The 22,500-nt window shown below is 34.0% G+C and overlaps 1 protein-coding gene across 1 annotated transcript in view; it reads right to left on the bottom strand.

Moving 5' to 3' along the window:
* LOC145254598 (uncharacterized) overlaps positions 1 to 5,159 on the bottom strand; it is a 44,742-nt gene extending 39,583 nt beyond the window's left edge. The window contains exon 1 of the mRNA XM_080113205.1: positions 4,849 to 5,159. Within this exon, the coding sequence (XP_079969331.1) occupies positions 4,849 to 5,045 (197 nt within the window). The 5' untranslated portion in view covers positions 5,046 to 5,159. The remainder of the gene's footprint in view (positions 1 to 4,848) is intronic.
* Between the last annotated feature and the right edge of the window lie 17,341 nt (positions 5,160 to 22,500).

The following is a 22,500-nucleotide window of genomic DNA, read 5'->3' on the forward strand; positions in this document are numbered from 1 at the left end:
CTTCATAGATACTTTTTGAATTTTTTTTCAGCTTGTTAATGATTTGCTTTTTCAGCACTTCAACGAAGAATCGAAATATTTTATGGTACATAGAGAGAGAGAAAACCTTGAATAACAACATAGGTTTAACATTAACAAAAACCAACTAAGAATTGTCCTAGTGACATATGGCCGAGTGGTCCTAGACGTTGTATCAAAGTTTACAGTTACCTAAAGGTGCTGAGTTCAATCCTGAACGAAGGCAGTGAAAAAAGTAACATTGAAAAACAGAGAATCAGCAACTATGTCCCAAAGCCTAGCTGGAGTCCGAACACGGTACCCCCGTAATAATAATAAAGGTTTGGGCTCGAGACTCCTAACAAACCGTTCACCTGACGAAGGCCGGAGGGCAAAACGGCCGAAACGTTGTGACAATAACAACCAAGATGAGGAAGTCAGTCCGACAATCTCAATCAATGTAACTTATTGTTTTTATTTTAGCATCATACGTATGGAACTTATGTTATTTTATTATATTTTAATACAGAAAGAGAAAAAATCTTTAAAAAAATAAATTAAGCAGAGCTTTCTGTTAATTTTAGTAATAGGTGCTTAAATGTAAACGCTTCTGCCTAAATATATACAAGGTACGTGCAAAATTAATGGCCAATCCATGAAATACATAAACCTTTTCCCCTATCCTTTCACTTAAAAATTCACCAAAATTCAAGAAATCAACCAATATTAATGAAATATTCAGTATCTATTAATTAATGATCACAGAATATAAATAAGTCATTATTTTATTAAAAATCCCAGTAAAAAAAGTATTATTTTGTGTAAACAGAACAAAAACCATTGACTAAATTTACTAAAGTACTAACTTTAAGTAAGGCATAATCACATTGACACACCGGTTCCCGCTGGATCACCGAAGTTAGCAACGTTGAACCTAGTACTAAATGGGTGACCATTTGGGACTTCCAGGTGCTGTACGCGCTCTCTGCTTATCTCGGCATTGTTTCCAGTCGTCCTGGACTTTTCCTTGCCACTGCACTCAAACAGTGCCGATTCAGGCGCAACCCTTGCCTCACAATTACACGCGCTACTGCCCCTACAGGGGTTATCCTTTGTTTTTCGAGACTGAACGGAGGCATTGGAATTTTAAGTACTTAAAAACGCATGTATTTAATTTTACGTTGTATGTCGTTAACAATTGAAACCTTTTAGAAAGATATTTCAAGAACAAAAAACTATTTCAAGAACAAAAAACTATTTCAAGAACAAAAAAAACTATTTCAAGAAACCCTAAAGGTCATGTTAATAAAATCGATATAAGTCCAAAACCTCTCAAATTAACAATACAATCATTGAGATAAGATTAAATGATAATATCGTTAGTTTGAGAAATTTATTCAATATTTTCACAAAACATAATAAAATTTGAAAAAAAAAAAATAATGTAGTTTTGATGATAAAAGTTTCCAGTGAATATTTACTTCTAATATTATATTTGCCGAATGCACATAAACGTTTAAGCACTGGGCAAGAATGTTTTATAATCTTGAAAATAAAAAAAGAAAAGAAAAATTACATTCGGTCACTAAAAAATAATAATTTCATAAATGGTATAATTTCTACAAACGATTAACTTGAAGAAGTATGGGTGGACAGAACGGCAACAAAAGTAAGTTTATAACTTTCATTAACATTTGAATTCTATCAATAAATAATAAATTTTACACATTTTTTTATCATATATATATATATATATATATATATATATATATATATATATATATCAGTTGTCATTTTTGTATAAACAGCAAATTTCAGCTAAATTGAATGTAACTGCTTAAACAATCTACATCTCATTTGATTCGCCTTTTATTCCTCTATAATTTTACTTTTTTCATATTAAGAATAAACTGAGTCATGTAATTGCTGAAACTGACTTTGTGAACAAAATTTTACACATTTTTTTTATCATATATATATATATATATATATATATATATATATATATATATATATATATATATATATATATACTCGAGTCTATGTAAATACAAATTTGCTCAAAATTGTGCAGGATCCAATCCCATTGGGATACCTATCGTTTGGAGTAATATTTTATTTCCTATTTGAAAATAGCATTCTTTAATAAGATGACTTACAAGTATTTTTAAAATACCTTTAGAAACACTAGTTTTGATATTTTTATTTTTACACCAGAAAGCTTTAGAGTTTGAAAAGTCTATATATTTACCTTTTCCACCTTGAAAAGCTAAATCTACAGTATCATTTAATTCTTTTATAAGTTTTTCGTGCGGAATTTTAGTATATAGCGTACTAAAATCATAAGTAGCTATAGAATTTGCTTTTATTCTGGAATGTATTTTATCTAATTTTTCTTTCACTGGTTGGGAATTATTTACTACCCAAAATAGATTTATATTACTATAGAATTTACTTTTCAGGTGAAAATTATTTATTTGATTTATAATTAATTTAAATATTTTAGATATAGCTTTACTTAAAGGTTTAGTGATGCACGTCTTTGAACCTACAATAAATCTAGCATATTATATACATACACACACACAGATATATATATATATATATATATATATATATATATATATATATATATATATAACTACTTCATTTAATCGCATAAATTAATATAGAAAAGCATAATTTTTTGCGTAAATTGTCAGTATTTACTTAAACAATGCACAATACATTGAAAGAGCTAGGTATTTTTATAACTTAATTACTATATATATATATATATATATATATATATATATATATATATATATATATATATATATAACTACTTCATTTAATCGCATAAATTAATATAGAAAAGCATAATTTTTTGCGTAAATTGTCAGTATATACTTAAACAATGCTCAATACATTGATAGAGCTAGGTATTTTTATAACTTAATTACTATATATATATATATATATATATATATATATATATATATATATATATAAAGTTATGTCCTTTTGACAGACTCTGAATACCCACGAAAGGGGTGCCTGCGCGTGAAATTTTTTTGTGGCAAGAGCTGCGCATTCTCTAACCACACGTCTCCTGAGTCGACATTTTTAAATACTAGTAGCAAGTGAAGTGTGTGTATAAGACAACTGGAAACAAATGCCGAGATAAGCGGAGAGCACATACAGCGCCTAAAATACCCAGATGGTCACCAATCTAGTACTAACCAGGCTCAACGTTGCTTAACTTCGGTGATCTGACGAGATCGATATGTAAACGTGATTATGTCGTGTATGTGTATATGAATGTTTATACACACACACACACACACACACACACACACACACACACACACATATATATATATATATATATATATATATATATATATATATAAAGGGGATTAGAACAATAGTCTAGAGAGCAGAGTATATTTTAATGCATTAGTAAATTCTATAATACAATTAAAATAAAAGAAAAGAAAACAGTGCTCGTTGTAATGTAGATATATAATAAGCTCGATAGGCATATATATATCCTAGAGCTATTTTAATATTGAGTACGATGATTGATAATTTATAATTAAAATGAAAAATTAAAAATCGGTTTCACAAGGGAGAACAAACAAAATCAATAAATTGTACGATCGTTTCGGAAACGATGTTTTTCTTGAGATGGACAATAGTTTATAAATAAACTACATTTAATATCCCAATGAATGTATGGACAATGATACTTACAGCTTTTAGAAGGTGAACCATTAAAAGATACATCTGCCTTACTTAAAAAAAAAAATGCCAGGTTTATGTATTGTGTCTTAAAAAACACCCAATATTTTTGCTGATGAGGAGACTTTGTTTAAAAAAACTATATGATAAAATTATTGTCCAATACTTATTGTCTATATATATATATATATATATATATATATATATATATATATATATATATATATATATATATATATATATATATATATATATCAAAAACACGACGGTTCTAGGTTCAATCCTTGGCTTGGGAGAGATGCTAGTCTAGCGGCACTGATGAGTTGTGATACAACGAAACAGGACTGTATATCGATGACTACAAATATATATATATATATATATATATATATATATATGTGTATTAGTAGGTTTTGAAAAAAATATATTTGGCCATCTACATAGGTTTATATTTACATTCTAAGGCATACGAAGTGAATTCTTACTGTTTTTTTATATAATAAATATTATATGTAATATAAATATATACAATTTTAAAATTTATATAAACATTATTTGAATACATATTTGCAGGTATGTCAATCAAGACTATCAAAAACAAGCGCAGCCGTAATAAAAGAATTTGATCCAAATGGTTTTGCTTTTATTTTAAGGTGTTCAATAATAAATAGAATCAATTATTACGCATAACATTTTTATTTACATAACTATAATCTGAACGCATATTTGCAGACATATTTCGGCCAGAGCTATATATAACTATATAACTAATAAACAGCTGTAGTTCTTCGTTTATTTGCAGTCATAATAACAATATTGATCTTTAAGTGGTCTTTTTTATGGTTCTGGACGAAATATATATGCAAGTGTGTAAAAAAATATGTTTGTATATCTTATATGTGCAATGGAATCACTGATGGATTATTACAAATATTTGCTTGCATCCGATGTTATATTTTTGCGTTTATATATATGTCTTTGAATGTATACCTACATATGTATGGAGGATGTATGTGTGTGTGTGTGTGTGTGTGTGTGTGTGTGTGTGTGTGTGTGTGTAGGTGTGTGTTTTCGAGTGTGCGTATGTATACTGTGTGTGTAACAAACAATAAATTCGCAGTAACGAACCTGGGTTTAGGCGCCGTGTCCAGGTGATGTAAATTGATCTCCGTGCCATCATCTCGAACGCAGGTACACGCGTCTTTTAATACACACGCTTGATTCAACTTGTCGGCCGATATGGGCCCTAAACGGCCTGTCAAGTTACCTAACAATAATGCCCACGGCTGGGTGAGACACAACCAAAACAACGCATGCCGTAACATGTTTAGTAATGCAAAGCTATATATACATTTACGTATACAGATCTGTTGATTGTAAAAATAAAAAATAAAAATTATATTAGAGCGATAAGATAAATTGTTCTTTTAAACATCATTAATGGCCGAGGCAAGGTTGGTGGGGGATGATTTAAAACACACACACATGTACACACACACACATATATGTATGACACAAACAGATACACACACGATGATTTAAAACACACACACACATGTACACACACATGTACACACACACACACGCATGTACACACACACAGACACACACACACATATGTATGACACAAACAGATACACACACGTATCTATCATTCTCCTAAAAATCTGAATTTGTCACCGTCTCAACTTTTAACGTAATGAAATAGTTTCTAGAAAATTTTTCAAAATTTACGACTAAGACTGGAACGTAATATGTTCCGGTTTCGATTCTAGCTGATGGCACCCAAGTCAAATTTTCTAAGTTTTGAAGTCACTTCTTTCTATTAGGTAGAGCATAATAATCAATAAGGTATTGGCTCTCTAACAATAAATACGAAGTCTGTATTAATCAAAATATATCTAAACATATTTTACGAGCGGGGGAACTATTATATATTTGGTACAATATAATAATCAATAACGAATTGGCTCTATAATGATGAATACCAAATCTGCATAAATTAAAATATCATATTAAAGCGTATGTTATGACCGGGCAAAGCCGGGTGACCTTCTATGTGTGTGTATGTTTGTGTGTGTGTGTGTGTGTGTCTGTGTGTGTGTGTGGACATAAAGGGAATTTCACGCTTGACGATTTTCAATTTTTTTTTAGTTTACAACATTATTGACCGACTGCCTAACGCAACGTCCAATGAATAAACTCGCATTATTCAATATCTCAAGTCCGGCTTTTACAGACTCGTTTGCAATCCTCTTTTCTTTCTCAGCTCGACAAAAACTCACGTCATTTTTAATTCTGATTCATCGTTGTTTTGCCTATCCCGTTTGACTGTTTTGTGACTTCACTTTACAGATCACTTGTCTATAATATCATCTCTGAGAACGATTCTGTTTTGTAAGTTCTATGTCACCATGACCCGCCCTGTTCGCCCAACGCAAAAATTCGTAGTAGTTAATGAAATGTTTCTATTGAAGGCCACCCCAATGTAACATACATACATCCACCTGCATACATGGGCCCTGGATATGACCTTTTTTACATGGAGGTCACCACTTATCAAGGCCCGGAGGCCACTCAGGGATAAGTGTTATTGCGTGTACAGTAATCAATGAGAGAGTATTGTAGTAATCATTAGTTTGGAGATTTGATAGATTGTCTTACTTAAAAGGGCGGTTTGTAAGGAATTTGTTTATGTTGGACTTGAAGACATCCAAGTTGTAGTCAGGTGGGAAACAGGCAAAAGGAAGAGAGTTCCACAGTCGTGCACTGCTGAGAAAGAAGCTTTGTTCATGGAATCTACGTTTGGATTTAGGCACAGATAAAGAGTCGGGAAAATTATTGACAGTAGTTTCAGTTTCTGTGGGAGAGAGGCTGCAGGGAAGAGAAAAGGGCATCCCCAACTAAGCTACGGAGTCTATTTTGTACTCTGTCAAGTCAGGATAGGCTGTTTTTAGCAGCTCCTGCCCAGATATGGCAGCAGTACTCCATCCTTGGACGTACTTGGCTTTTATACAGATAGAGAATTGCATCAGTAGTGAGATATCTTCTGGAGCGGTAGAAGGATCCCACCATTTTCCCAGCGTCCTGATGTACGTGTTCCATTTCAGATCAGGAGTAAAGGTAAAACCCAAAAGCTTGTCAAAACATGGAGCCTCCCCAAGACGAGACCCACCCATTTCAATTGATGCCAGATGAGGATCAGAGCGTTGATGATGTAAAGATAGAAGCTTGGTTTTGAATGCATTAAAAGTAACCAGCCACCTCTTCCCCCACTATACCACGCGCTCAAGATCAGAAGAGAGAGAGAGAGAGAGAGAGAGAGAGAGAGAGAGAGAGAGAGAGAGAGAGAGAGAGAGAGAATTAGAGAGAACCTTGTCATTTACGGCCTTCGATGTGTTGCCATAGATGGTCGTGTCATCAGCATAGATGTCAATGAATGATTAAGTATGTGTTTTGGGAGATCATTGTTGTAGATCAGGAAGAGAGTTGGGCCCAGAATGGGTCCAGCATTAATATACTGGGCCTCTGATTTCTGCCCATCAACCACTACTCTTAGGAACCTTCTGTTAAGGATCTTGTTTGCTATTTGCCAAAACTGGTGGGAACCAAGCCGCTGCTCAGCTACTTTGTATTTAACGGGCTGAGCATATAGCTCTCTTGCATTTTTATTACTCTTTTACAGTGGTTGCTGGCAGTCATGAAAGCAGCTTTAGTCTCAGTACATCTATCACGTTAGTAGCTATGGAAAAAGTGATTTCTGTGCGCGATGGCAGCAACACATTCTGAGGAGAACCATGGCTGGCTGTTAGGTTTTTCTTAGAATTTTTTTGATGGTATGGATCGGTCTATGCCTACAATTAACCATTCGGACCGATCTGATACTATAGAGGACACATCCTTTTTAAACATGGAATGCAGAGGTAGATCAGATATGAATGTACGGAAGTTATCCCAGTCAGCCATAGAGTCTCGATATACAGTACGGTGGAGAAGTACGTCTGAAGACTTATTACATTTCATTTTTATCTTAGCTGATACAATAATAATAATAATAATAATAATAATAATAATAATAATAGTGACAATGACAATGGCTATAATAATAATAATAATAATAACAATGATAATAATAATAATAATAATAATAATAATAATAATAATAATAATAATAATAACTCACCGTGTTGCCTAGAATACGTATTACATAATTTATAACGATAAGTTTGTTTGGTTCGTATAGAATTTTGTTATATTCCTTACTTTTGAGAAAATGTTTTATTTGCATTTTTTAGCCTTACTTGTTCTGACTGTTTGAGAATTAATTTGTCAAACAATGATTTAACTTTTATGGAAAACATGTTTCTGCCGGTGAGCTAGTTTGTGGTGTATTCGGATCCGGCGTTATGCGATAGACTTGTAAGAACTGCTATCGTGCTCTGTTTTTAAGTGTTGCTTGAGCTATTCTGAATGCCTTTTTCAGCGTGTACACAAACCTCTCCGGTAGTCCGTTTGATTTCGGCTGATATTTTGACGTTATGTGCTTAACATGAACGTGTCGCAAAATCCGTAAATTCTATCGACGTAAACTGTGTGCCCTTTTCACGATCAACATAGTCTGGTACTCCAAATCCTGCGGACAGTTCATGTAGAAAGACGTCGGCCTCATAACCTCAACTAATATCAGGTCATTAAGGGAGGAAAAGTATCGTTTCGGGGGCCGTTACATGGAATACGTATTTAAATTAGTTTGAAATTAGCTTTTTTCGTTTAGTTGCTAATGTACGTTATGGCACAACCAAATAGTGATGTTAACAAATAAAAAATCTACCGTGCTCACCGTGTTGCCTAAAATACGAATTCCATAATTCATAATTTATCAATCATATACATATAGTTTTTAAAATATGTACATATGATTTACGTTTGTACACGCGCATCGATTTAATTCAAATTTGTACGAGGATACAACTAAAAAATTGATGTAGGGAAATAATTTTGTGTATTAAGGATTTTGTGACTCGCTTATGTTAATAGTTAATTTTTGAGGGTACAATTATTTAGTTGTACCTTTTAAAATAGTAAATACGGGAATTTGTTTAAAAATGACCCCCCTTTCTCTCTTTGTACGAATCAATTTGATGCGACTTATTTTACCATCTTAATTTTGTTCTGGCCATTCATTTTACCGATTCTTTGTAAAATCTGGGACTTATAGGAAGAACCACGTGAGGTTTGCCAACATCCATAAGTGTAAGTGCAAGTGATTCTATAGATTTGATAAAATTCGAACTTGGCGCAATGCATACGGTATTGACACATTGACACATCGATTTCCGTTAGTTCACTGAAATTAAGCCAGTTTGGGTCTGGCTAATACCAGATTGATGATCAGTTCTTATATGTTATCTACTGGGGAATTTTTTTTTCGGTAAAAGCTTGCACAGTCTGTCCTGATCGAAAGCAACTTGCGCACTCACGTTGTCATAATTCTAATAATACAATTATTTACAATATTTAAATGAGCCAAGACTTCTAACAATTGTATTTATCCCTCAAAACATGAATTAATTACTACAACAGCAAAAGTTTTTTCATAAAGCAAACATTTTGAAGTAGAAATATATTCTGTTCGATGTAACGATTTCTATCAAATATGTATCGGTGAAAGTAAATATAAACTTAATTAAAGAGTGTATAAACGTAACAGAGAGATAAAATAGCAATTCCCTAAATGCTATATATTCCCATATATTGGAATACGACCATTCCTTTAACATAAACAAGATAAAATGGTTAAATTAACTTTGAATAAATCTCTCCAAAGACAACACGAATCAATGCTCACTCTAAATCCTCATACATGTAAACAAAACTATAGCTTCTACAATTTATATTATCTTCTCTATATAAATATAATGAACTCATTTTTCCCCGCGTTTGACCTTAATAAGATTAAATCTGGAGACATTTTATGCAAATGTAATATGCACAAACTGCAGCACATATCTGAGGTATGCTATAGGCCTATTGCCTCTACACATGCTCGATAATCGTACATTCCTATATTTTTCTGGTGAGAGTTCAATGCCAAAACCTGTAATAATTAATGGAAGTTGTAAACTCTTTTCCCTCTATTTAATTCCTCCTTTCCATGCTCCCCATTTACATCGCCGCTTCATCGTTCATGAGGGACTAATACGAACGCACACATATTACGGGTTTTGCAGTTGCATACAAAAACGGAAATGCTTCCTATTGCGGAAAACGCACCACGCCTAATTATATATTGCTTATTTACAATTTATTTCGAAACATTATTACACTAGAAAAAACATCATTTCCTTTTCCTTTAGTTTCGTTTCGTTCGATGTTTTCTTTTTCTGTTTACGTTTTTCCGATTACAGAGTTAAAGATTAATTTTACAGTTAGCGCATTACAAAATTTAAGATGTCAAATTTTCACTTAAAGCGATTACGCACATATCAATCTCGATTAGTAACAAATCGTTTTATGTGTGCTTAAAAATAGTAACCGACTTGGATAGAGAAATACTACATTTAAAAATGTAAACAATGCATTTCTATATGCATCTCTAAACACCTCAGTTCCGGTTTACTGCGTTTCGTATCCTTTCGTTTCGTTTCTTTTATGTTCCCATTTTTCAGATTTCATTGTGATTGTAAACATCGTTACGATATAGCTCAAAGCAAAATGAATTTCACTACTGACGCTTTTCTTAGCGCAAACAAGGTGTTTTCTTTTTGGTAATTTTTACTCCAATATCTTAGGAGTTGACTTTACTAATTATCTAATAATTTTGTTTCGGTTTTCAACTGGACGAGCGCCCTTTGAAAACCGAAATAAAACCAATACATTTATTGTATAATAATTTATCAAAATATAATTGGACAAAGATTTACTGAAAAGAATTCGTAAAAAAATTTGTATTTTATTTCGTACAAATAAATATTTGAAAACGTTTTTTTGGAATTAAAGCAACTGTGAAAAGTCACCAACAAATAAATGTAAATGTTTGTTTCTTTCTTTTTATAATGGGGTGTTTATTTATTTTTTTTTGTTTTAACTGCAATCGTTCTCCACTTAATATTTTTGATTATTTATTTCACGGTTCGGCCATAACTTTCTGTTTTTTTCACGTGTACAAACACTTTCTTTTCCTTTGCGGAATTTCAGTTTTATCCTTTAACTTTCAATTCCTATTTCAATCACCTAAATTACTTAGTGTGACAGGAGTATAGTTTGCTTTTTTTTTTCGAGCAAATAAATAATCGGAAACGTTATTTTGAATTAAAGCAACTTTGAAAGGTCAACAACAAGTTAATTTAAATGATTGGCTTTTTCTTCTTTTTTTAACGGGGAAGTTGGTTGTTTTATTCATTTATTTGCTTTACCGGCAATCGTTTTACAGTTTAAATTTTGGATTACTTATTTCATGCTACGGCCATAGTCTAACCAGGATTTGCACAGGAGGTGCGTGAAATAAAATGGCATCTCCAATTTCCGCAATAAAGAGTAGAAGCACCGTTATTCTTTGGATTATATTCGTTGGGGGCACAGTTAAAAAAATAAAATAATAAAACGGAGCGAAATTTAAGTTTCCCTTCAATTGTTACAACAACCGATCAAATAAGGGGGATTAATTTACTAGGATGTTTATTAGAAGCTGAGCACTTATTAAAATTATTTTATTGTTGAAGTTTTCGCATTTTGGTTACATTTGTTAGTTTGCAATCACTGATAGCCCACTTCAAAAATTGAACACAAGACGAAAGTAAAAATAATGGTACTCATGCAGAATTTGACACCCCCTCTGATTCCATTTCATTCTACCGGATTCAACCGAGCGTTGTTTAAATATTGGAACACTAAATCAACATTTTATTTATTGTTTTGCATAATTAATTAATTAATTAATTAATGGTGGAAGTATTTTTCTGTTTATTTTCTTATCATCTGTTGACAAAAAATTAATTTGTACATTCTCTTGAACATTTTTTTCTTTACTTTCACCTACCTATTTACAGTTTTCATATAAAACATTCATCTTTTCTTTTTATAATAAAAATTCCGTTTTCAAAAAGAAACGTTTACTGCCAATTTTCTTTAAAAAGAAAAGTGCAAGTTTTTCTGAAAAAAAACCTTTCCCCTAACAATTTATGGTAAAAAAGGAATCTTTTTTTGAGGAAAAAAATTGCAGAAAATATTAAAAGTAAATAAGCAACACAAAATGCAATTTTTCTGGAGGAATGTGTTCCATTGTAACAAACTGAGCTATAGCAACGCGTGGCCGGGTACAGTTATTTAGTCAATAAAATAATACTAAACGAACTAAACTTCAGTTAGCCGTAATTCACTTCATCATGACGACCCACCAACTTATGAGATGAAAACTCTGACAAATGGGTCCAAGAATAAACGTTTTTTGTTTCTGAAATCAACCATTATTTCTCGAACACTAACACATTTGCATCATTTGGATTTTCGGATGACTTTTCTCAGCTTGAGGATTATTATCATAACGTTTCAGTCATTGTAGGCTTTGACATTCTTCAAGTGTATCTTTTCGAACTCGGAATCTTCCTGTCGAACAAGGTAATTTCCACGGAATTTCAAACGACACCCTTTATTTAATCCACGAGAATAACATATTCTTGTTCCGCTAGCTATGACTTGGTATAATAATTCAAAATTGTATTTTGAGTGTCACCCGCACCGATGATCGAACCTTCAATCTTCAGAAGAATGTACTTTTACTACTGAATTTTATCAAGTAGTTTATTCACTACGCCATGCATCTTTGTGCAGATTCTCGAGCTCGACAGAAAGATTTCCGAGTTCGACAAGACACATCTGAAGGTGGTCGGAGGTGGCATCGGCAGAAACGTTACGAAAATGACGTTCAAGGTGAGAACAATTGTGCGAGTAATCAAAATAATACGAATAATAAATCCTCATCTCAAAAATTCAGAAACGTAATAACATATCTATAAAGCCAATGGTATGATGCGCTATTATGAGAGTAATTTTCTAGCAGATTAGAGGGAGCCGATTTTTTCTTTTACCGCAGCATTGCTGATGTCTCCAAATTTTCTCATTCATGTCGCCTGATAACGTTAGATCGAGGATTTTGGGCTCTCTGGTAAGCTGTGTTTTAAGAAGGTTTATTGTATTTATTATTATTTATTATTGGAAAGAAGCTTAGTATTAGTAGTATATTATTTTTTCTGAAATCGGTCATTATTTTCAGGACAATAAAATATCTATAAAACCAATGATAATGCAATTATCTTGTTTAAATGAACTGTGTCTCGTGTTTTTGATACAAACTTAAATAGCACTTTAATCATTGATCAGATAACAGATATCCGATAGGTGCCTCATCGAGAGTGTGAGGTTGTTTTCTTCTGATTGATAAAAGATGGGTGTGTGGAAAGCCGACCAGTGTTAACCATCTTATTAGACAATGGGATCAAAGTCGAAAGATTAACAAGGTCAGTCACGAGTCACGAAGATTTAACTTACAAATTATACAGAAACATTAAATATTATAAGCGGAAAAATTGGAATGCCAAAATATTTCAATAACAAAAGGTTTGCAAACACATTAAAACAAAACGCTGATTTATTTCGGTAAAAGGAACAGTAAAAAGGAATGAACTCAATTGTGTTTTCTAACGTGAAGCGTAGCAAGGTCATTTAGAAAAAGTAATTTCTTGATAACTAGCAAGGTGACCTGATGCTGTCCGAGATTTAATGAGGATCAACGAATGTTTCGCCCGCTCATTATTGTCGTCGAAATCAGTGAAATCGACCAGTTTTCGATCAAAACGATTGATTGCTTGCTCTAATTTAGGACCTACTGCGGTGTGCCTAATGGGAGCTTCACATGCCTCCACGCAGTGACTTAGTACACAATGCACTTTATTATACATTGCACTGTAGAGAACCTATATTTTTATCATAATAAAATAATTTATTTTTATAAAATAATTTTTATATATAACTAGCGAGGGTACATGACGTTGTCCGGGTGTGGAGAGATGCCGGGAGGGGGTGTCAAAATGACAGTCGGCAACCCATGTGGAGAGAGGTGTTAAAAGTGGCAGTAGTGGGAGAAGGGAATCAAAACAACAATAGGGTAGAGAGGGGTGTAAAAAAGTGGTAGTAGGCAGGCAGGCTCGAACCCATGACGCGAAGGCAGAAAAGAAAGTTGATGAAAATCTGACGTCGTACCGATGCTCCATGACGCAACCGGAAGTTAGGAACGTTGAAATTAAGCAATATCAATCAAACCGATACGACCCCTAGCTGCAGAAAACCGGGGAAAGGAATATATGTTTTTGGCCAATTTTTTTATATTTGGCGTCCGAGATTTCGAGCTTCACAACGATTCCGTTTCCGTCAGGATCCGTCGCCTCTGTCAAAAGTTTTCAGCATATATACAAACACACACACACACACACACACACACACACACACACACACACACACACACACACACACACACACACACACACACACACAGTTTGCCTTTTATTTTATAGACTAGCGGGAGTGTCCGGCGTTGCCCAAGTGTTTGGAGGTGTGTGTTGAGAAAAAAAAGGTATAAAAAGAAAGTAATAGTAGGCAGGCAGGCGCGAAGGAGGAAACGAACGTGAAAAAAGGTGACGTATTTACTGTTATGCCCATCGCTAAAACCGGAAGTGACGTTGGTTTTAATTGAGGCTAGTCAACAGAGTGGATAACTTGCTAAAATATCGATGAAAAAAAGTGCCTAGTAGAGGGTAAAATAATTAATGTTTTTATCTAATTTTTCGATATTTCTCGTCCTAAGGGTCGAGCTTCAAAACGATTAAGATCTCGTGAAAATCTGTCGCCTTTTGTCGAAAGTTTTAGGCATACATACATACATACATACATACATACATACATTTAAACAAACAAGTGAGGTTTATATTATAGATGGCTTGGTTTGACGTTTAAAAAGCAAAAGTCAACTATCATAATTCAATTGTACTTTAAACAGAATAATTTTCGAACGTACCCTTGTTATATCAAAGAATCTACTGTTGATTTTATATCTCTGACCTTTCTATTTGTGCGGTGATAATAACTTGATTCAAAGTCTAAAATGTAAACAGAAACATTCAGTTTGCACGCGCCCTTGTCATATCAAAGAAGCTACAGTTGATTAAATATATGTCCCACCTTTCTGCTTATGCGGTAATAAAACTGTTCAAATGCACCTGTGATGTTAGGCCGTAAAAGGCATTACCTTTTTGTCAAAATCGCCTGTTCCTTCTTTCATCGACATTTTCAATTATCAATTATCGATACGTATCAAAGACCTTCCGATAAAAAACCTATCTAAGAACACTGTCAGATGCATAAAGTACGTTTGTGTTAAATTTTAAAAAGATCGGCCCAGCCTTTTAAGAGTCCATAGGAAACGAACTCACACACACGGAGAAAGTTCGTTTTATATAATTGTGGATAAAATAGTTATTAAAAAGTGCCAAGCCGAAGTAGCTCCAGTTCTCTCCAAACTCTACAACAAATGCCTTAATGAATTATGCTTTCCAGGCTGTTGGAAAACTGCTTCTGTGGTACCAATATTCAAGAATTCTGGCGAAAGAACTGACCCATCAAATTATCGCCCCATTAGCTTCCTCCCACTTTTCGCCAAAATATTTGAGACCATAATTAACCATGCTCTCGTCCGGCACTTTACAGATGCTAAACTTCTGACTGACCAACAATATGGATTTAGACAAGCCCGTTCCACAGCTGACATCCTCACTGTAATCTCTGAACGTATATACCATTCACTGGACAAAGCGGAGGAGGGCAGAGCGGTAGCTCTAGATATATCTAAGGCTTTTGACAGGGTATGGCACAAGGGTCTCCTCAGGAAAATTAAATCATACAGTATCACTGGTAGAATACTTAACAAAATTAAATCCTTCTTAGATAAGAGAAAAATCCAGGTTGTCCTCGACGGTCGTACATCTAAACAGTGTGATATAAATGCGGGAGTGCCTCAGGGGTCTATCCTTGGACCTCTATTGTTCCTAATATTTATTAATGACCTCCCCGACAAAACTGCCTCTGAGATGGGTATATATGCTGATGACACTACGCTCTATAACAGGCATGACAGGAAAACAAATGAACACATATCTAAAGAAATGGCAAAAACACTAGAGGAAGACCTCCAATCTGTAGTGGAATGGGGACATAAATGGATAGTCACATTCAATGCTGCCTGACTAAACTGGTTTCTTTCAATAATTACAAGAAACCCCCTCTACCACCAATAGCAATGGCCAGTGACTCCCTGTCTGAGAGTACATCTTTCAAACTGCTTGGCCTAACGTTCACAGGAAACCTGAGTTGGAACAATTATATTGAAAACATTGCCAGGGCCGCTGCGAAAAAGGTAGGCTCTCTACCGTGATAGAAAACTACTGACACCTGAAAATATCCTGTACCTCTATAAGGCCACCATTCGCCCATGTATGGAGTATTGTTGTCACATTTGGGCTTGTGCATCTGCTACTTCTCTCTCGCTCCTAGACAAGGTTAAAAAAAGAGTCGCCAATCTGATAGGCCCTGAACTGGCATCTAAGCTTCAGCCTCTGTCCCATCGACGAAACGTTGCATCCCTCTGCCTGTTCTACAAGTATTTTAATGGTGAATGCTCTGACGAACTGCAGACACTTGTACCCCCACGATGTAGACACCCTCGACAAACCCGACAGGTAGCTAAATCCGACCCCCACACAGTAGAGATCCCTAGATGTAAAAGATCTTTCTACTCCAGTAGTTTCTTCCCCAGAACCGCTAGACTCAGGAATTCCATTCCAGGTTCCTGCTTCCCTAACTGTACTGACATGCAGAAGTTAAAGTGCAACGTGAACCGACATCTTGCTGCCCAAATCCCAACATAGTGCCCCAGTAGTTGCTGCCCCTGATAGTAGCCCCTACACCAAAGTGGTAATGTGCCTTGTTTGAGGTGAAAATGTAATTAAAAAAAATATATAGATAGATAAACATATATTACTCCAAGACCCCATGCAAATTTCACGTTGGTGTTTACATAAATCTATATAATTTACTGTTATTAGTTTTATAGTGGTTTATTCTATTCTGCCACTAGATCGACTCTTCCCGAAACCAGGAATAATGATAATGGTGATTATAGCAAAGGTCGTCGTGAGCAAGTAGCAATTTTTTCAATCCATTACTTCAGTTCGTTCCATTGTTTACTCCACTTTTTTCTTATATCTTTTCTTCTCGTTACAATACCGTACAACAATAATATGATCATGATCGAGCGATTCCAAATGTTAAGCAAAGGGATGACACGTGAATTTACACACACACACACACACACACACACACACACACACACACACACACACACACACACTTCTCCTGCTTTCGAGCTGACTACAATCTGGTTGTCTTCAAGTCCAACGTAAACAAGTTCTTGATGAGCCGTTCCACTTAGTTAACAAATTTACCTAATTTCTATTACTAACAATTATATATTGTTCAATTGACTACTGTACACTCTTAACCTTATCCTCGAGTGGTCTTTAGGCCTTGATAAGTGGTGATGCCTATGTAAAAAAAAATGATGCAATCATGAAGGGCAGACTTAAATTCATGATTAAAAACGTTTAAAATGAAGTCAACGTTTACAACAAAAAAATGGGGAAGTCAGCTGACCGGTTTCGCCCTCGCTTTATCAAAGCTGTATCGAGGGATTTGTTTTGGAGAAAAAAAAACACGAACGGGAATCGAAAATATGTACAAATAAAATCACGTTGCGTTACATTATGTATGGGGGAAAAATGGGGGAAAGCGATTGAAAATGTAATAAAAGTATGTTGTTTAGTTTGTCGTTCTGATTGAGGAGGATACGGTTTTTTGTTATCTGTGTGAATAAAACACTCTTCATAAAATCTTGGAAAAGATACCTAGACGACTGCTTTATCCTCTGGAGAACCTCCACACTTTGCTACAAAATCTACACTCAAAAATAAACTTCACACTAGAACAAAGCCCCACAGAACTACCTTTCCTAGACATCCTAGTAACAATAAAAAAACATCAACATAATCACAAACATCTACCACAAACCCACATACACTCAATAATACCGCCACTTCAAAAGCCACCATCCTAAAAACTGTCTAAAATCAATACCCTACTCCCTAGCACGTAGAGTCTGCACCATAGTAACAGACAGACACCTCCGTTCAACTAGACTGAATGAACTACAAATAACATTGCGGAAAAGAGGATATCCACTACCACTAATACAGAAAGGTATTGAACTGACTGAAAAAATTCCAATAGACCAACTAAGAACCCCAAAAGAACACAACAAAGAACAAATTTTAGCATACGTCTCTACACACAACACAAACAACCCAGAACTATTCACACAGATAACAAAAAACCTTATCCTCCTCAATCAGAACGACAAACTAAACAACATACTTAAAACAACAAAAATAATAAAAAGCAAACGCCAACCCAAAAACTTAAAACACATCCTAACTTCCTCAGAACTTGTCCCACATACTACAAAATGGGTTACAAAATGCAACAAACCGCGATGTGGAGTATGTGACATAATAATAGAAGGTAACACATACACATTCAAAAACCCAACACAAACATTCAAAATAAAAAGGATCTAAATTGCACCTCCAGAAATGTAGTATATGCACAAAGATGTACAACATGCAACAAATCCTACATAGGCGCCACCAAAAATTTCAGCAATAGAGTGGCCTTACATAAGAGCAACATCAAAATTGCAGATAACAGACACCTCTATGTTTCAAAACACGTACACACATGCAGTGGAAACAGCTTCAAAATAATGCCAATCTTCCAAACAGACAATTATTTTTATTTACTTACACAGGAAAAAACTTCATCACCAGATTCACTTCTGAACTGAACAGAGCCTAATATCATCACACAAAAACATGAAATGCAAGGTACACTCGCATGCACATCCATACACATCCATATATACACACCCACACATAAATCACATTACAACACACACACGTGCGCGCATACAACCACACACAGACATAACACCCCTATCTCTAATACAACACGCTGAACAATACCAAACCTACTTAACCTCGAAACCAACAACACTAGGAAACACCTAGAACCATAGTACAATATCTGTTCCAACACCTCGCTCCCTCCTCAGTCAGTGGAGGAGAACCCCCTCATGACTGAAACAACTATCATCCCTTCTATCATCTCCCTCCCATTCCTATACCCCCTCCAATTGCTCCCCCCTCTGGGGAACAAAATCTTCCCCACACTAGGAACCGATCCTGGGTCTGGCCATACCCACATGGAGAATAATTAATAGAAACATTAAAAAATCCCCTATACATATTTTAAATACACCCCTCTTTCTAAACAAACATAATATAAGGAATACCCGAAAAGACTAAAACGAAAAATCACAATACTAAAATCCAAGAATCAAAAAAATAAATATCAAAATAGAATGAAAGCACCCCTACCCTTATTTCAGAAGAGCTGGTCCCTCCCCCCTCCTCACACATACACATTAGCAACGACCTCGGATCACAGTCACCTTCCTAAGGAAGCAAATAACCTCATAATACTATAAAACAGTATGCACATTCTCAAACCAATAACAGCAAACACACACACGCACGCATACACACACACACACACACACACGCACACACACACACACACACACACCCTACCCCACCCTAAAGGAAAAGAAAAAAACACTAGCAGAAAGAGAGAGTGACTACAGCCAAGTCAGCGGTCTGGACAAGACCAATAAAAGAGTAATAAAAATTGAACATGCCAATGAATAATAAACACTTACTAGCCTCCACCCTTCGGAAACACTTCAAATGAAGTACGAAAATTGCCATTTTTACATCTCCAACACATTTGAAAATAATTTCTGACGAGGACGCTTCACAGAACGTCTGAAACCCGCGTAAAAACGATTTCAATGACTTAAAAACATTATTACAATGAACAAACATAATTCTCAATGAAAAACCAAGACACGGAATAATAAAATAATGTTAATAAATACACATTGTTGGTGACTACTCTTTTATATATATATATATATATATATATATATATATATATATAATTATTTACTATAATATTTAAATACCTGTAGGCACCAAGGTTTCATCCTTTCGGGAATCTTCAATGAAGGGTGTAACGATTAACACCAGTCGACAGATCCGAACCAGGTAACACGTTCCATCTCCGGCTCGATTAGCACCGTATCCAATCGGCTACCATTAACCGCAGAGAAACAATGTTTAATTCAAACATTTTATTTTTAAATGTTTTTTTACGTCAATCACTGTGATCTAATCGTTATACGATGATCTATGCATAATAATAATAATAATAATAATAATAATAATAATAATAATAATATATGTATGTGTGGTTTCGATAAGTCATATATGTATATTAAATATATATATATATATATATACATATTTCATTTACTTATATGAATTAATATAATATTATGCGTAAATTTTCAGGATTTACTTAAACAATCCTCAATACATAAGTAGAGCTAGGTAGTAAGTTATGAAAATATATATAGCAATTAAGCTACACAGATGATTCCGCGTTTTATCCTCGTGAAACGCGGAATACTTTGTGTAGCTTAACTGCCATATATATTTTTTATAAGTTACTATATATATATATATATATATATATATATATATATATATATATATATATATATATATATATATACTAAACTGCTCTTGAGCCGTTGGGTCAGTGTGTTATATTAGCTATGGAATTAATGTATAAGCGTGATACTTGTGACATAAAAAAATAGTTTTTTGTGACATAACAGAAACATTTCCATGAAAGTATATTGACATGAAAAAAGAATATAGATAGATTTCTATGAGTCGTTCTGTTTATAATTGTTTATTTTTGAAAAAAGAAACTTACAGCCATAGAATTATATTTGCTTGCTATACTTATAGGTAAATGAACAGATACCAGATTACTTAAAGTTAAATTCAAATTTTGATGTATCTTTTAATTTAAACGCGAAAAAAAAACAATTGCTACGTTAAAAACGTACACAGTAAAACAATATGTTTTATCGTCGCGTTGATTATTTATGTGTAACGCAAATTAAAACAAAAACAAGATATTTTCGGGGTTATTTATTTATGCTGGTAGTGTAGAAGAAAATGTATGAATGTTTTTTAAGAAAGGTGTATTAAAAATTGAGAATAAATTAAAAAAAAAATAAAGGCGGTGGGTAAATCGCCGTTGTAAAATGCTTATGTTTTTAACGGGTCAACGAAGATTTATTTGTAAGAAAATTGCATTAAAATACCTGAAACGTAATACGGAAAGAAAGGATGTAAAAAAATGCAGAAAGTATTAACAATTGTTTATTTGAATAATGTAAACGCGAAAAAAAAAAAACAATTGGGACGCTGAAAACGTACACAGTAAAACAATACGTTTTATTGTCGCGTTGATTATTTGTTATTGTACGAATGAGCAGCTGCATTTTGGGTTACAACACCCGTTACAAGGCCATTTTTGTTTTATAATTATATATATATATATATATATATATATATATATATATATATTCGTCTTGCTCCTATATATACGGTTTAATATAATTATCGATAGATAATTGTCTCTATAAAAATGAATACGTAATCTGCACGAATAAAAATGTCATATTTTTGCATAATTTACGACTGGGTCACGTCGGGCGGTTTGCTAGTTAACTGTAAATTAGATTTGATTTAATTTTATTTTAGGCAAGCTGCTTAAACATAAAAAAAATCACTGATAAATACACAATCAAGCACCTGTCTTAGATAAACAAACATTAAAAATTTTTTTATATTAATTCACGTCTTTTATTACCTTGAGGAAGTCTGCAACGGACAGCAAGACACTATTTTCTATAAAAAGCTTCAGTATATGCCTGACTTGTTTTGTATTTCAGCCATTAATAACCAACCGTTTTCTTTTATCGCCGATCAAAGTTTCAAACCGTTTTTTTTACTTATTTTTATAAATGAGTCACCACTTATCAAAAGCCGGAGACTATTCAAGGATAAGGGTTAATAGGTGTACGGTAATTAATGGGACACTATTCATCGTTAGTAGTGGAAATTTAAGGTTCCGCCTCATAAAGAACTTATTTACATTGGACTTCAAGAAGACCATATTGTAGTCAGCTGGGAAGCAGGCAATCAGTAAAGAGTTCTACGGGCATGCAATTCAAAGAAAGAAGCTTTGTTCAGGGAATCTACGTTTAGGTTTAGGCACAGATACAGAGTGAGGAAATTATTAATAGTGGCTTCAGCTAAACGAGTGTTTTCCTGTTAGTTTTAGAAGGTACTTGCCGAGGAAGATGAATGTGTTAAGTTGAAGGCGAGAAAGCGTTGGCTATGGCCGGCGTCAAGTGGCGGGGATTTTGTATCGTAGAGCGTTATAAAGCACATAGGTGTGTGGAAGCACTTTTGAAAGATGATCGGATTTTTATTCCTTTTCCTATTTTTTTTTTAGTTTGTTCCTCTGTAACGAAGTCTCAGACAAATTTGAAAACAAAGCCTTATGGACCGAAACGTTCCTAGGGGTTTGTTTCCAACTGAATCCTTCGACAGACACATCACATTTATATTATAGTAG

Source organism: Euprymna scolopes, chromosome 30 (genome assembly GCF_053919585.1).
Source record: "Euprymna scolopes isolate OS-2025 chromosome 30, ASM5391958v1, whole genome shotgun sequence".
Lineage (NCBI taxonomy): Eukaryota > Metazoa > Mollusca > Cephalopoda > Sepiida > Sepiolidae > Euprymna > Euprymna scolopes.